Source organism: Podarcis bocagei (genome assembly GCF_964188305.1).
Source record: "Podarcis bocagei genome assembly, chromosome: 13".
Taxonomy (NCBI): domain Eukaryota; kingdom Metazoa; phylum Chordata; class Lepidosauria; order Squamata; family Lacertidae; genus Podarcis; species Podarcis bocagei.
The window spans coordinates 40,681,223-40,696,173 of record NC_138138.1 but is presented as its reverse complement, the minus strand read 5'-3'; the positions used below and the strand labels follow the sequence as shown (position 1 = coordinate 40,696,173).

General features: G+C 47.2%; 1 protein-coding gene across 3 annotated transcripts in view; it reads left to right on the top strand.

Annotated features, from left to right (window-relative positions):
* The window catches only part of LOC308571968 (integrin alpha-X-like), a 30,498-nt gene extending 16,729 nt beyond the window's left edge, over positions 1-13,769 (top strand). For all 3 annotated transcript variants that reach the window (XM_081167621.1, XM_081167622.1, XM_081167623.1), the window contains exons 15-30: positions 412-542; positions 1,848-2,011; positions 2,484-2,635; positions 3,445-3,576; positions 4,896-4,969; positions 6,123-6,264; positions 7,233-7,343; positions 8,452-8,534; positions 8,621-8,704; positions 9,466-9,538; positions 9,982-10,089; positions 11,163-11,240; positions 11,383-11,505; positions 12,450-12,542; positions 13,097-13,207; positions 13,313-13,769. In XM_081167621.1, coding sequence (XP_081023747.1) covers positions 412-542; positions 1,848-2,011; positions 2,484-2,635; positions 3,445-3,576; positions 4,896-4,969; positions 6,123-6,264; positions 7,233-7,343; positions 8,452-8,534; positions 8,621-8,704; positions 9,466-9,538; positions 9,982-10,089; positions 11,163-11,240; positions 11,383-11,505; positions 12,450-12,542; positions 13,097-13,207; positions 13,313-13,408 — 1,755 coding nt within the window. In that variant the 3' untranslated portion in view covers positions 13,409-13,769. The remainder of the gene's footprint in view (positions 1-411; positions 543-1,847; positions 2,012-2,483; positions 2,636-3,444; positions 3,577-4,895; positions 4,970-6,122; positions 6,265-7,232; positions 7,344-8,451; positions 8,535-8,620; positions 8,705-9,465; positions 9,539-9,981; positions 10,090-11,162; positions 11,241-11,382; positions 11,506-12,449; positions 12,543-13,096; positions 13,208-13,312) is intronic.
* The last annotated feature ends 1,182 nt before the right edge of the window (positions 13,770-14,951 follow it).

The window sequence follows — 14,951 nt, the reverse complement described above, 5'->3', positions numbered from 1 at the left end:
CCAGAACATCTTTGCACAGATTAATGCAGAATCTGTACTTCTATAATTAAAAAACAACAATAATAATAGATGTGACAACTTGCATCCAGTAACTAAACAGCACATTTTATAAATTCTGGCTGTTGTGGCGCGCGCACACACAAACACACACACACGTACAAAGAAAGTGTGCTTCTTTTTTCAAAACTATTATAGTTTGCCCTATGCAGATTTAATTAATGAATCCTTTAAAGGACTTAAAATGGAATTGATTAATTGGCTAATATTTTCTTAATTGGGTCTAAAACAAAGGCATTGGAGAAACGGGCAGGCGGAATAGCTGAACTGAGGGTGTGTCTCCCTCATCTGCTGAGGATCCCTAACCTTCCTTGTTCCCCTATTTTCTCTTTCTCTCCCCCTCAAAATATTTAGCGGATTGCTGCCAAGTCTCTCTCCCTGGTGCTCCATTATTTCGGACAGTCCATCCAAGGAAGAATGGATCTGAGCGAGGATGGACTGACTGACCTGGCTGTTGGGGCGCTAGGAAGCGCAGTGCTGCTTCGGTAAGACTGGGCGAGGGCGATGATGGATGTGGATTGTGGGTGGGCCACAAAGGGCGGGACATAATTGCAATGTGTGTTCCCCAAATACCTCGAAATTCTGCATCCTGAACTTGATTTTAAAAACCTGCACAAACCTGTTGCGTGTACTAGCCGTCAGTTTGGTGCAGCCTAATGGCCTGCATTTTTCTGAGCATGGCTTGGGCCTGCTGTGGCAGTTGCTACACCTTCCTGCCAGCTGTGATGCTGCCCCCATGTGGTGGGGAAGAAGAAGGCTCTTAATATATCAGACTGCTGGGAGTGTGGATACGCTAGCTGAGGGGTCAGCAAACTAAGGCCTGGGGGTCAGATGCAGCCCACCAGGCTCATAAATCCGGCCCGTGGACCCTGCCACCCACTCGGTCAGTCCCCGCATGCTGTGGACACCTTGCCGTGCAAGGACTGACTTCTGCGACGCTGGCACGGCTTCTGGGTGGGAAGCTCCTGCCGCCGATCCGAAGCCGCGGACGGCTCTGGGCAGGCGGCGACTCTGGTGTGGCTTTGAATTGGCTGCAGGAAGTTCCTGCAGCCAATCTGAAACCTTGCCTCCTGCGGCTGAGGAAAACCCGGTGCAGCCATGGACAGAGAGGCTGGCGGGCAGGCGGTGGGCATGGGCATTGTGAAGGGCGCGTCGCGGGGCTTCAGCCAGAGCTTGGCGCACGTGCTTGCCCTGTGCCTAGTGCCCTGCTCGGTGCTGCTGCTGGTGACATGCTCGGCGGCCGCGCTGGAGCAGCTGGCGGGCGAGCTGCGCGCCACCTGCCCGGTGCTCCGAGTGCGTGGCCTGCCCGCCAGCCTGGCCTCAGAGAATGGACCGCAGCATGTGGTGCACGCCTCCTGGGAGCTCTGCAGGGATGGGCTGATGGAGCAGCTGCTGCTCGTCAACAGCGCCGGTGAGCGGACGGCGCAGAGACGTGCTCCTGAGCACGTGCAGAGTGCATTCCTCCTCCAGGTCCAGAGGCAGCTGCGGGACCGGCTTGCATGGTATTTATATTTTTCAAAATATAGCCCGGCCCCCCACAAGGTCTGAGGGACAGTGGACCGGCCCCCTGATGAAAAAGGTTAGCTGCGTTAGCTGGAGTCTGTAGATGTTGAAAGACCAAGCGTGCTGAATATGAAGCCCAGAGACCTATGCGGAGTCTGAGTGGGGCACTTCCTGCTCCAGGAAGTTAATGTGGGGCTGGGTTCCAGACTGGGCCTGATCCAGGGCTGCTGGCAATTTGGACAGCTGTTGGTTTGAACAGGCCTCCCCTTTTATCCCCTGCCTCCCAGATCTCGGCCTGTTTTCACAATCAACTCTTCACTGACTTTCTCGCATCGCTGGATCCCCTTGGACGACCCTAAGTGTGGAAGCGGGAATGTTTCAGGAATTGCCCCCCGCGGGAAAACCAGTCTTTGCTTCAACCTAAAACTCATCAGCACAAAATGGACCCACGGTAAAGGCACCATCTCAGTTCTCCTTTTGCTTAGTTGTTTTTTTATTTTTCGTGGACTTGTTTGTTCCTTTCCCCTCACTTATTCTCTCTGCAGCTGCTCATTATCTTATCATTTTTTTTAGATCCCATTCTCCCAGCCTGACTCTTATTTCTTATTTTCTCACTTGTTTTTCTTATCCATTCCCTCTTGTGTTAAAAATTATGTTTAAGATCAACAATTCTTTCTGACTTTCATTTTCTCAGCGATTCTCTCATTAAATTCATAGTGACTCCAGACTCCCATTTAGCGCAGGAATGGGGAGCCCCTGGGCCTCCAGATGTTGCTGAACCACAACTCCCATCAGCCCTAGCAAGCATGGCTATGGGTCAGGAATGATGAGAGCTGGTGTTCAGTACATCTTGGACAGCCAAAATGTTTAGTTCGTTCTGCTCCTGTGATCCAATTTGTTTCTATGTTTTGGAAAGAAAATAGGTGCCCTGCAAGCTGCGATCTCATTTACTCTCCAGTCTGATGCTAAGCAGTCTCCATCACGCCTGACGCTAGAGAATGAGGCTTCCACATTCTCAGACACCATCCTGGTTGGAACTAGGCCAGTCTGCGTCGATAAGATTCTCCATGCTCCAGTAGGTTGAAATATGGCACCATGGGTAATTGTAGGGGTGTGTGTGTGTTTGTATGTTTGTGTGTGTGTGTGTGTGTGTGTGTGTGTGTGTGTGTGTGAGTGAGAGAGAGAGTGCTAGGAATATCTAATGCAGAATTATCTCAGCACCTCACCAGACTTCAGCTCCCAGAATCCTTTGGTAGAAGCCATGACAGTTACATGTTACGATATAGAAGCAATGCGGCCGCGAGCAGCTGCTAGCATGAAAGCAAAACATAATGGGAATGTTGGGACTGTTCCGTGGGAACAGAGGGACAGTCTATTCACAGTGCTGAGCACCGGATTTAGCTCAGAGTGTAATTTAAGCTGTACAGGAAGTACAGGAGGTGGAGTTTAGCTCTCTGCTGTTGGAGTTTGAAGAGCGCAGACGTGTTTCTCTGTAACGCTGCAAAGACAGAAATAAAGGCATGTAAATACATTTCTGTCTATCTCTTTCCCCTGCCTGGGGGGCAGGGAAGAGTGGTGTGTTCTTCTCACGTTTGAGGAGGATCGCCGATCGTGACCTAGCCTGGATCCTGCTCAGGAATGCAGACGGGGAGGTCAACAGGAGATCAAGCCGGGTGCCTGGAGAGTGGCCAGTTTCTCCTGAGAGGCAAGATTTCCTAAAAGTGATACAGTAAATAACCCTCCTGTTGGAGAAACACTGATTTTTGGAAGCTCACAATATTTAGAAACATTGCTGTGGGAATGATCACTGCATTTTCAGGGAGAAATGTATTGGCTGAGTGGAAACTTGTGATTCCCTTTTTTGTTTGTTTTACTGTCTTCCAGCTCTGCCTGGATGATTCCTTCTCTCCACTTGTGCTACGGGCAGATGTAACGGCCGAGGGGGAACCAGATTCCTCTGCAAGGAACCTACGCCCTGTCCTGGACCCTGGAACTAATTTGTCTACTGAGATCAAGGTCTTATTTCCTGGCCATTTCCCTTTCAAGCCCATCTCCTAGGACCTAGGACAAAGCCTCTTCCATCAAAGAAACGGCTCAACCCAGAGTACTTAGTACAGAGGGCTTTGTTGACTGGGCAGCCCTCAAATGTTCTAAATAAATGAACCTTGCTTAATCTAAGCAGATCTAGGCCTGGTCAGTGCCTGGGTGGTGGAAACTTGTGCATGCCACAGGGAAAGTATTATAAATGTAATAATGAATACTGAATGCACAGTGGAAATAGAAATCAGCAACTTTGTTGCCTTAGTTTGTTTAACAATGATGACCAAAAGAAATACAGTGGTACCTTGGTTCTCAAACGCCTTGGTACTCAAACAACTTGGAACCCAAACACTGCAAACCTGGAAGTAAGTGTTCCGGTTTGCGAACTTTCTTCAGGAGCTGAACTTGTTTTGAGTGCAACACTGCCATTTTGAGTGTAACGCTGAGTTCTGTCTGTTTTTGCTATTTATTTTGTGTTTTTGTGGCTCTTTTTGTTTTTGTGACTGCGTGGAATCCAGTTCAGCTACTGACTGATTGATTGTGTGTCTGCAGTACATTGTTTACTGCTTTCATTTTATGGATCAGTGGTCTTGTTAGATAGTAAAATTCTTGATAAATTGCTGTTTTAGGGGTTGTTTTTAAAAGTCTGGAACAACTTAATCCATTTTGCATTACTTTCTACGGGAAAGCGTGCCTTGGTTTTGGAGCGCTTTGGTTTCGGAAAGAACTTCCGGAACAGATTAAGTTTGAGAACCCAAGGTACCACTGTAGATGAAAGGATAAGGGGAAAAACATTCTCACAGAGAACTTGTATGCTTCTGTAGACTTTACCGAAGTATTTATTTATTAATTAAAACATCTCAACCACGCTTCATTCAAATATATCTCAGCACAAAAACCCAAAATGCAATAAAAGCAAAACATGACCCTGGTCTGGCCCAAGCAGTGACCGCAGCCAGGAGGCGTCTGTTGGCCACAGAGACCTGGGGTCCCAGGGTCACGTACTGGTAATCCCATTTCAATAATCAGTCAGGAAAGTCAGACCAAGGAGAAGCCACATTCCAGCAGGGGCAAAGCCAAACAACCTGAGCTTAGAGTCCAGGGGGCAGGGGCAGGCCAAGCAGAGTTATGGTTGCAATGAGGTTAGCCAAGCAAAGCGAGAGGGTCGATCCAGATAAGCAAACTCCCACAAGCTAGAAGAGAGAGGTCCTAGCAATCCAAACAGGTAGCACCGGTGAGAAACGAGAAAAGACCTTGGCACACCCTCGGAGGCTCATTTCCTTTTATATTGCCAGGTTCCCTTCAAGCAAGACTGCGGCCTCGATAAAATTTGTGTATCTGATCTTCGAATCTCCTTTAACTTTTCAGGGTGAGTAGCCTATTTTGTGCCTACGAGGGCCATCCCAATATGTTTTTGCTGCCCTTAGATGCTGTGCCTCCGGACCCCTTCCTGGTTGGTTGGAGCATGGTGCTGGTAGCGCCGAGGTTGCAGGTTCAATCCTCGTATAGGGCAGCTGCATCTTCCTGCAACTCTGCAAATGCTATGATTCCAGTGGTGCCCAGCCACTGACCTTCACTGAGCAGCAACGCTTCTGAACGTCGCAGGAGGGGAGAGTAGTGCTGTCGTTCTCAGGCCCTGCTTGTGGGTTTTCCCCAGGCATCTGATTGGCCACTGTGAGAAAAGGATGCTGGATGTGGAGGGTGACTGGCCCCATCCAACAGGATCCTTGCTATGCTCTTACTCGGAAACAGGAGCCAAGAGGTGCAACCCTGCCATTCTCTTGGAGGTTGCATGGGATGTTGGGTTGTGACTCTCGGCGAGTATGAAGCAGTGAACGAGCCAAGAAATAATAAAATGATGATGATGATGATGATGATGATGATGATAATTTATTTATACCCCGCCCATCTGGCTGGGTTTCTCCAGCCACTCTGGGCGGCTTCCAACAGAATATTAAAATACAATACACTAGAACATGTGGGGGTGAACCTCTTTAATCATGTGCTTGCCAGTTACTTTAATGCGCAACCTGAGTGTTTCTCCCAGAATTGCCCATACACCAGGGATCCTGAGAGTCCCTCTTGGCTCACACAGATTATTGGCTTTCTTCAGGCACCTTGAGCTGAGGAGTGGGAGTCAGGTGATCTGCTTCACCAGCTAGGACAAAGTGACATTGATCATTAGGTCAAATTCTTTACCATTGTTTTCTTACAACTCTAGTGGTGTGACTGTGCCCATTTTACAGAGTGAGAAACAGAGGTGAAGAGACAGAGAGACTTAGGAACATAGGAAGCTGCCTTATATTGACTCAGGCCATGGGTCCATCCACCTAAGAATTGTCTACACTGACAGACAGGGTTTTGTCTCAGCCCTACCTGGGGATTGAACTTGGGACCTTCTGCATGCAAGGCAGATGCTTTAACCACTGAGCCATGTTGCCCAAAGGGAACTTCCAGCTTGCCCAGCATCTAACTAGTGAGTTCCTGGAGACTGAGCAAATGTTTCTCTCAATAAATTTCAGGTCAAAAGGTCTTAAACTGAGTCCAAATTTCATACTGAACTTAACACTGAAGCTAGAAAACGTGGGAGAGGCAGCGTACAACCCACACCTTTCATTTTACTACTCTTCTGTTTTGTCCTTCCGAGGGCATTCCGTTCTTCAGGTGAGTTGGATGAATAATTAGGGGGTGGGGGAGAGTAGAAGATGGGGAAAGGTTGGAGGCAGAGGATGCCAGGGATTCTGGAAGACAACTGAAGACTTGTGGATAAGGAGATGAGTGTCTGATAATAATAATAAGATATAGGCTCAGCTACCAATATGTTGTTTATAAACCCCTCCTCCAATATATGAAACCAAAAATAGTTTCTGGAGACTTAAGCCCTGAGCATATTATCTGGAGATAAAGCAGAGGTTTGGTGGCCAGCTGTCATGTATGATCTAGTTGAAATTCCTGCTTTGCAGGGGTTGGGATGAGATAACCTTTGCGGTCCCTTCCAACTCTACAATTCTATGAAAGTTACAGAGACTTGTATCTTTTCCAAGGGAGGGGAAAGGAGTTTGTGAGGGGCAATTCTGAAGGGTGGGAGGGGAGTTGACCCAAGGGGGAAAGGCTAAGCAGTCCCCTTGGTCCCTAGTTCAAGACTGCAGCCTCCCTTGGCTGCTGTTCGTTTAAACAACCAAGACCCCTTGAAAAAATGTGCATGTGGCCCCATGCAGTTCCGCCCAAGGTGGAGGTTGGTGGGGAGCCTCACCAGTCTTAAGCCTTCTTGCCTGTTCATTCTGTTTTCTGCTACTTTGTGGAGCCAGTGTGGTGTAGTGGTTAAGAGCGGTAGTCTCGTAATCTGGGGAACCGGGTTCGCGTCTCCGCTCCTCCACATGCAGCTGCTGGGTGACCTTGGGCCAGTCACACTTCTTTGAAGTCTCTCAGCCCCACTCACCTCACAGAGTGTTTGTTGTGGGGGAGGAAGGGAAAGGAGAATGTTAGCCGCTTTGAGACTCCTTAAAGGGAGTGAAAAGCGGGATATCAAATCCAAACTCTTCTTCTAAACAACAGAAATCTCTATTCCTCCTTTGTAATTCGCTTGTGATTTTACTTATATGATTCATATCCCCCTCCATCCCTCATTCAAGTCCAATTGGCGTCTCTCCCCGGCCTGCCAAATGCATGGACCCCAAGGAAATGCGTCAGTTCGTCACAGCTCCTGCCGCTTCAACCCACCAGTCCTCAAGGGAGGCACCCAGGTAACGAGTGGAAGTGGAAGCCTGAGAAAATCAATGTGCGAGTGAAATGGAATAATTGGGCTATGAGAGAGAGAGAGAGAGAGAGAGAGAGAGAGAGAGAGAGAGAGAGAGAGAAAGTTTTAAGAATGTGAAAAAGGTACAGGAAAGAGAACAGGGTGTTAGATTGTGGTATGTGATGCATTTATAGACAGGGCTGCTGATGTTCCCCAGAAGCACAGAATTCAGCATTGCTCTTTCTATTTTGGTTCTTCCCCCCCCCCCCGGTTTCTCGTCCATATGCTGGGATAGGGGATCATGACACTGGATGATGTGTGTGGTGACATCCAAGAAGACAGAGAGAGCTGTCAGATTTGAATAGTATGAGTAGTCTTTTGCCTTTCCCTGTGACTGGTAGAAGCCAAATCAGTTATGTAAAATAAGCCAAAGGGAGCAGATCTGCTGCGTCTGTGCAATTCATACAGGCTGCGGATTTTGGGTTACTGCCAGGGCCAACCTCAATAGTGAGGTCAGATGTTTGCTGGCACTCCAAGACCAGCAGAGGCCTCGGCTCCCCAACAGCCCCTCCAGTCTCTTCACTTTGCACAGGGAATTGAAGAAGCTCAGGAGCAGCACTGAGAGAATATTTGCGCACCATGCATCTTCCAAGTTAAAGGGAGGCATAGAAATCGTGGAACTGGTTACCTGGCTTAACACAACATTTAATTTGGGGGTGCTGGGACAGTGGGACGCAGAGAGCACACTTTCCTGTTGATATCAGATGCCTTTGACTCTGGACCAATGGCTTCATTGGGATTTTTAACTGTCTCTCCCTCATTCTAGCCAACTCTCAAGACTTAAATGATCCAACACTGGTTCGATTCTACTGAGAATGTCTGACAGTCAAGAAATTATTAGTTTTAAGATGAGAATATATATATATAGAGGTCCAGCATCTTCTAACCTTCTGGACCTGTGTGATCTATCAGTTGTGCCACCTATATCGCAAATGGGCCTTCGGTCTTGCTTTTATTAAAAAGTTTAAGAAAGAATGATGAGGGTGGGTAACAGAGCCGAAATAGAAAACTGTGTGTCTACAGACTCAACCATTTCTGCCTTTTGTTCTCTCAAGGCCGTACTCCAGATTTCCCTCCAGTCCTCGAAAGGCGACTCCTGGAATGACACTTTTGCTTACTTCGACATCCGAGCCCACAGGTAGGGGAAGGCACAGCCTGTCTCTGTCTGCCTCTGCGACTTCTCCTTGCCCATCACTAACTCTCCTTTCGCTTGTGGCCTTCCAGTGAGAACGAGAACGACACACTGAGCGACAACGAGGCCACAGGCCGGCTGCCTGTGCTGCACCGAGTCAACGTCATCGTGAAGGGGTAATTGAACACCCACATACTCTTGTCCCCCACGGAGAGCCATGAGAGAGGGGCAGAAGGAGGCTGTACATTTTGGACCTTACCTTACACAACAAACAGCCTCACATATCAGGAAGGAACCATAGCATCTCCAGTTGAACAGCAGTGGGGAACCAAATGCTTCTCTGGGGGCCAAATGCTTCTCTGTCTGGCCCTTGGAGGCACACTGTTCTCCTTTGCACCCTGTGTGGTTTTGCATGGCTGAAATCTTGAACCCTGATAACGCCTCTTGTTTGTCTGGACGAAGGATAGAGACGGGGGTGTGAGTGTCTGTAGAAACTAGCCAATATGCTGCAGATAAAATTTACCCCTGTTGCCCTGCCCACTTTTGTCTAAGGCCCTTCCCACTATTGACATGGGGCCTTTGGGAGGTTCCTCAGAAGGGAATGTGGCCCCCAGGATGAGTAAACCCCCCACCCCCGAGTTAAAGGGGTGCCATACACATGTGTCACAAGACCTCTTGATTCCTCTTGGGAGCAAGAAAATTGATCATGTGCTCTAACTCTCGGGGGAAAAATTGCCAGGGGTGGGAAATGCCACAGAGAGAGTGAAAAATTCAGAGTTTCCTACAGCCTGAAAAGTCCCACAATTCATCATGATTTTTAGCAAATCCAGAGTGCCTTTGCTCTATCCCTGGCATCTCCCTGATAATTTTGGCAAAATGTTCCGTTTAATACTGGACGTGATCTCGATGTCCTACATAAACATTTGTCTTTCCCCAGGCTGGCGTCCACGGCGTACCTCAATTTCTCCACCAAGATGCCAGAGAAGAAGACTCTCACACATGCCTTTGAGGTAATGTGTCTTCTTCTCCCTTCTGTAGACAACCACACAGTCCAAACACCTGTCCACCCTCCTGTCGTGTCTCCCTGTGTCCGTACTTTAGAGCAAGAATGGGGAATCCGTGGCCTTGAGATGTTGGTAGATTACACTTCCCACCTTCCATGACAGATGGTCATTCTGACTAGGACCGATGGGAACTGGTGTCCAACTCTAGCTGGAGGACCACTGGTTCCCCAGTCCTGCTTTGAAGGAACAACTCTCTTTGAGGCTCATCTCCCATCCCTCTAAGATCTGAGGGAGAGGCCTCAATTTCACTTCCTTCCATTTGCGACCTGAAAAAAAAAATTTGGGGTTTTTTTTACAACAGTTTTTGACCACCTGATTGATAATTTCTATCAACTTTCTGCTGATCTTCCAATGGCGCCCCCCCCCCATTTCCTCTTCTGTTCTGGCAGGTTAGAAATTTGGACTCGACCGCTACTCCAGTCAACGTGACCTTTGAACTCCCCTTCAACACTGAAGTCGGATTCTCCTGGAATGTAACCCCATCCCACAGGGATGTGGTGAGTAAAAGATTTGAGGAAGGGTGCGCTCCAGAGGGGATGCCTTATAAATTAGAAGTTGTGTGAGCTGGGATTTCTGGACAATTGGGGGTGGGTGGGAAAGGGGATAATGGAATGAGAGTTGAATAGATTTGGAGGGGAGGGTGCTTTGGAGACACATCTTGTTTGTAGCATATATAATTATTACTACTATTATTTAAATGTTTATAATCTGCACTTACATGAGCTATAGGAGAATGGCCTTCATCACATAAAATAGAAGAAAAGTCATTCCATATATATCCGTAAAACCTAATTAACATCAGTAATACTGGCTGGTTAAAAAGAGACGCCCACTTTATGAAGACCTGTCTAAATAGTACAGTTTTTGGAAGACGTCTAAAAGAGGGCAGCGACAGTTCCTGTGGAAGTGGTGGGGAGTTCCACAGGGCAGGGCCTGCCACACTAAAGCTCAGCTCCTAAGAAAGGCTGTCTGGACTTCAGGTGGATGAGGAACCACCAGAGAATGAAGTGCCCCCTCAGGGGGTCTCCGTGATCAAGGTGGAGTATGAGGGATCAGGCAGTTCTTAAAGTACTTTGGGCCCAAGTTAAATCAGGGCTTTGTGAATTAACACAAGAAATGTGGAGCTGGCAAATCAGCAACAAGCGCAAAGTCTCTCAGCAGTGGAATATCATGTTGCCAATAACTTCCCCTGGGAGGTATTAGGCCTCTGCATTCTGCAAACCATCTGGACCAGATACAAGGGCAGCCCCACAGAAAGCAAGTTACAGAAATCAAACAAAAACCAACAGTGAACTCAGACAAAATGCTACAGTCTGCATACAAGTGGTATTAGCAGCTTGGGTGACCTGCAAGCACTTCTGCAAACAACGGCAGCAACAAAACCTTGTGGGGACCGGAAACCCCCAGAGGCAGCCCAGGGAGAGCTGGACCAGCTCAGTGGATGTGAAATGCTGACCTACTGTTGAATGAGGGTTGGGGGGCAGAATATCCTGGGAGAGGGCATGGCTGGCTGGCTGGAATACAGGAGTGCCACCTTTACCCCTACAGAGTATTGCCTGTTTTCTTCCAGATAAACCCGTCCTCATGTCCGATAATGCCCTTGCCGAGAACAAGTCCCAAGACTGAAGACCTCAAAGGACCCATCACAGTAAGAACCTGGTGGAAAATGCAGGGTTGGCCGGTGGTTCATAGAAGGGTGTCTCTCTTGCCCAGGACAGACACACAGCTGCCTCTGGAGTGGAAAGGACATTTAGTAACCCTAAGGTTCTCTGTATTTCGTGTTTTGACAGAGAGGGTGCCTGGGGGCCACTGTCTGCTCCAAGTTTCAGTGCCTGATCACCAATCTCTCTCGGGGAGAGTGGGTCAAGTTCAAATTTTCATGGAATTTTAGCATAGACGACATCGCTAGCAAGGTGAGTGGTGCTCCCTTCAAACGGTAAGGAATATGGTTGGAGGGGAAGTTTCCATTGGAAGCTTGGAAAAATAGGACTTTTTTTAAAAAAAGATTCCTTTTCCTAGATCAACCTCCACACCTGACCATTTATTTATCATTTGTATTTCTTTTAAAACATTTATATACTGTTGTATATCGGACAGCTTGAAAGCGCTGCACAAAATAGTAAAACAATAAATTAAATTGGACACTCTGAGGCAGCACCTCGCTTTTGGAACCTCCCTGCTGTTGATATTTGGCAAATGTCCTCCTTTCATTGCTGTTCTTTTAATTGATTGCAACAAGTTTACCCAGACATATGATTCAGTTGCCTATATCTGTTTAAAAAGTTTAATTGGTTTTGTGTTTTAATGCTAATTATTGTACATATATTAGGTTGTTGTTTTTTTAAAAAAAAAATTGCTTTATGGGTTATAGCTGTGTTTCTATGCATTGTTTTATATGTACCCCGCTTAGAGAGTTCTTTGAGTAAGCAGTGTGTACATTTTTAGAAATAAAACAAAACAATAATATACAATCCATCATAATATTAAAGTTCTAATAAAACAGTAATCACAATCATGGACAATACACAGACCAATATTAGCAGCCTGTGTAAAGTGCTAAGTTTTTGGAATCTTAAAGAATGCATAAACATTCTTGTGGGGTGGAAAATAATGAAAGAGCCCTCATTTGTATTTAGCTGGCTTTGGGAGTCTCTCTGTAGCAGGTAGAGAAGCTTTGGCCCTCCAGATGTTCCTGAAGTCTTGGCCAGGTTTGCTAAGGCTGATGGGAGCTGTAGTTCAGCAACATCTGGAGGGCCTGAAGAGTCCTCACTCTTTCCCTACAGAGTTGTGCCAGGGGAGGGGAGACATTGAGGACCAAATGTAATTGATCTGTTTAATTTGCCTATCGATCCTACAGCTGATGGCCCAGAAACTCCATCTTCGGAGCGAAGCCTCTGCGGTGGTTGATGAGACCAGGTTTTTTCAGCCAGAAGGATTTCAGTTCAGTCAGGTAAACTTGCAGGACATGGTTATGTCAAGGACGTTGGACGCACTGTGTGTGCCTCACCGTGCAAATAGTGGAGCTGGTTACTGAGCACAGAATTCAGTTGCATTGAATCATAGAAATGTAGACTCAAAAGAACTGGTGTTTGAAGGGATCTCCAGGGTCATATCTAGTCCAATCCCTTGCAGTGCAGGAATCAGAGCCAAATAATCCCCAACAGATGGCCACCCAACTTTTGTTTAAAAACCTCTAATGAAGAAAAATGACCACCTTGTGGGCCTCAAAAACCTGTTTTCAGTGCCCTGGAAAGTATGAAGTAATATTAGGGGTGCCTCTGAGGATGTGCAGAGTTCTTACTCAGCACAATCAGCCTTCCCCAATCTAGAACGCCACACAATAAGGTATCACTTTCCCTGATATGCTTTGCTGTCATTTAAACACCTGAACATACTAGCAAATTTCTTTTTTGGGGGGGGGGATCAAGTCTGGCCCAGAGGATTTGAGGGGCACTGCTTATCGTTATGGGCAAGAACTCTGAGTGCCTTTCCTCTCCTTTGCAGATTAGCACTGAAGTGGAGCTGATTTCACCATTCAATCCCATCCCCATCATCGTTGGCAGCACCATCGGAGGAATCCTGCTCTTAGCCATCATCGCGGCAGTCCTGTTTAAGGTAGGCATCTCTCACTTTTGCCATCAGACAGACCTCAGAAGAGATATGGGATGCCCTGACAAGACTTAAACCAGGTTTTCCCCCCTCTCTCTTCCCCCTTTCCAGATTGGATTCTTCAAACGCAATCGAGTGTCCCTAGCAGATGAAATTGCGTCAGAACCAGCTGGGCCCAGTGAACAAACTCCTCAAGCGACCAACTAGCTCACAAAGGAAGGAGGAATCATGTGGATCTGGGAGGCAGGACCTAAGGATTCCCTGGGGGAGAGGAATGGGGTTTGAGAGGAGTCGTCTGGGATCCAGGTAGCATGCTAAACTTAAGAAAAGATATGTTTTGAAGGAAATACAAAGTCTGCCTGGGTACACCCTAGCAATTTTGGCTGTTTCCGGACAGATGGCTCCTAGCACTAATAAATCGTTGCTGTTCTGCTGTAATCTACAAGAGGAGCTGCAAACTGATTTCTACGTTAATTGGGTTATTTCAAGTCGCCTGAGTTGCCATTTAAAAACAAGAATTCTGAGTGTTCCTTAAAAACAACACAAATAAAAATGACTTATTTATTTATATAGCACTAAAGTTTGTTTATACTAGGGACGCGGGTGGCGCTGTGGGTTAAAGCCTCAGCGCCTAGGGCTTGCCGATCGAAAGGTCGGCGGTTCGAATCCCCGCGGCGGGGTGCGCTCCCGCTGCTCGGTCCCAGCACCTGCCAACCTAGCAGTTCGAAAGCACCCCCGGGTGCAAGTAGATAAATAGGTACCGCTTACCAGCGGGAAGGTAAACGGCGTTCCGTGTGCTGCGCTGGCTCGCCAGATGCAGCTTTGTCACGCTGGCCACGTGACCCGGAAGTGTCTCCGGACAGCGCTGGCCCCCGGCCAATAGATGTGAGATGGGCGCACAAACCCCAGAGTCTGTCAAGACTGGCCCGTTCGGGCAGGGGTACCTTTACCTTTACCTTTACCTAAAGTTTGTTTATAGGCGTGATTGCTCATTGCTACTCACATGAATTGTCAGAAATTTAAAGGTTGTGTTCCTCATTAGCCATGCTTTGGAGTAGACCCGTTGAAGTTAATTAATATGACTAACTTGGGTCCATTGATCTCAGCGGGTTTACTCTGTGTAAACCTTAGTTGGATGTGTTTAATGTTTGTGTTGTATCAGAAGCGTTTGATAAGAGAAAACAATGTTGCTAAAACGCTAGTGAGTGGAAAGTTTAGGGAGTTTTTTTGGGGGGGATATCAGCGGTGCTAGACCACTTGTTAATTTAAGCAGTACTTAAATTAGGAAAAAAAGATGGAGGCGGCTTTGGGAAAACTCTTATTACAATATGAAGACACCCAGTGGAATGTGTTTGACAGACTGGGTTAGGTGCAAGTGTCTGGAAATATTTTGTTCTCTCTGTACCAAGACATGTTGCTTCTGCCGTTTTGAAACAGAGGAAGTTGAGGCACAGTGAGCTCAGCAGAATGTCCCCATAAATTAAAAGGAATAGGATTCAGTCTTGTGTTGACATCTTCCTGTAATTTTCACCCTGTGCACCAAACAGCTGCCGTTTTCATAGAATTTCAGAGGAACCTGCTTTTCCTTCCGGCCTACCAAATTTCTAAATAGTTTAATTAATGTATAATTTTCTAAGGACTCCTGAGCTTCAGAGAGCCAGCAGTGGCTTAAGTGTTGGACTAAGACCAAGGAGACTCGGCTTCTGTTTGGCCAGAAACCTTAATCTGCTTCTAGCTAGTCAACTTTGCA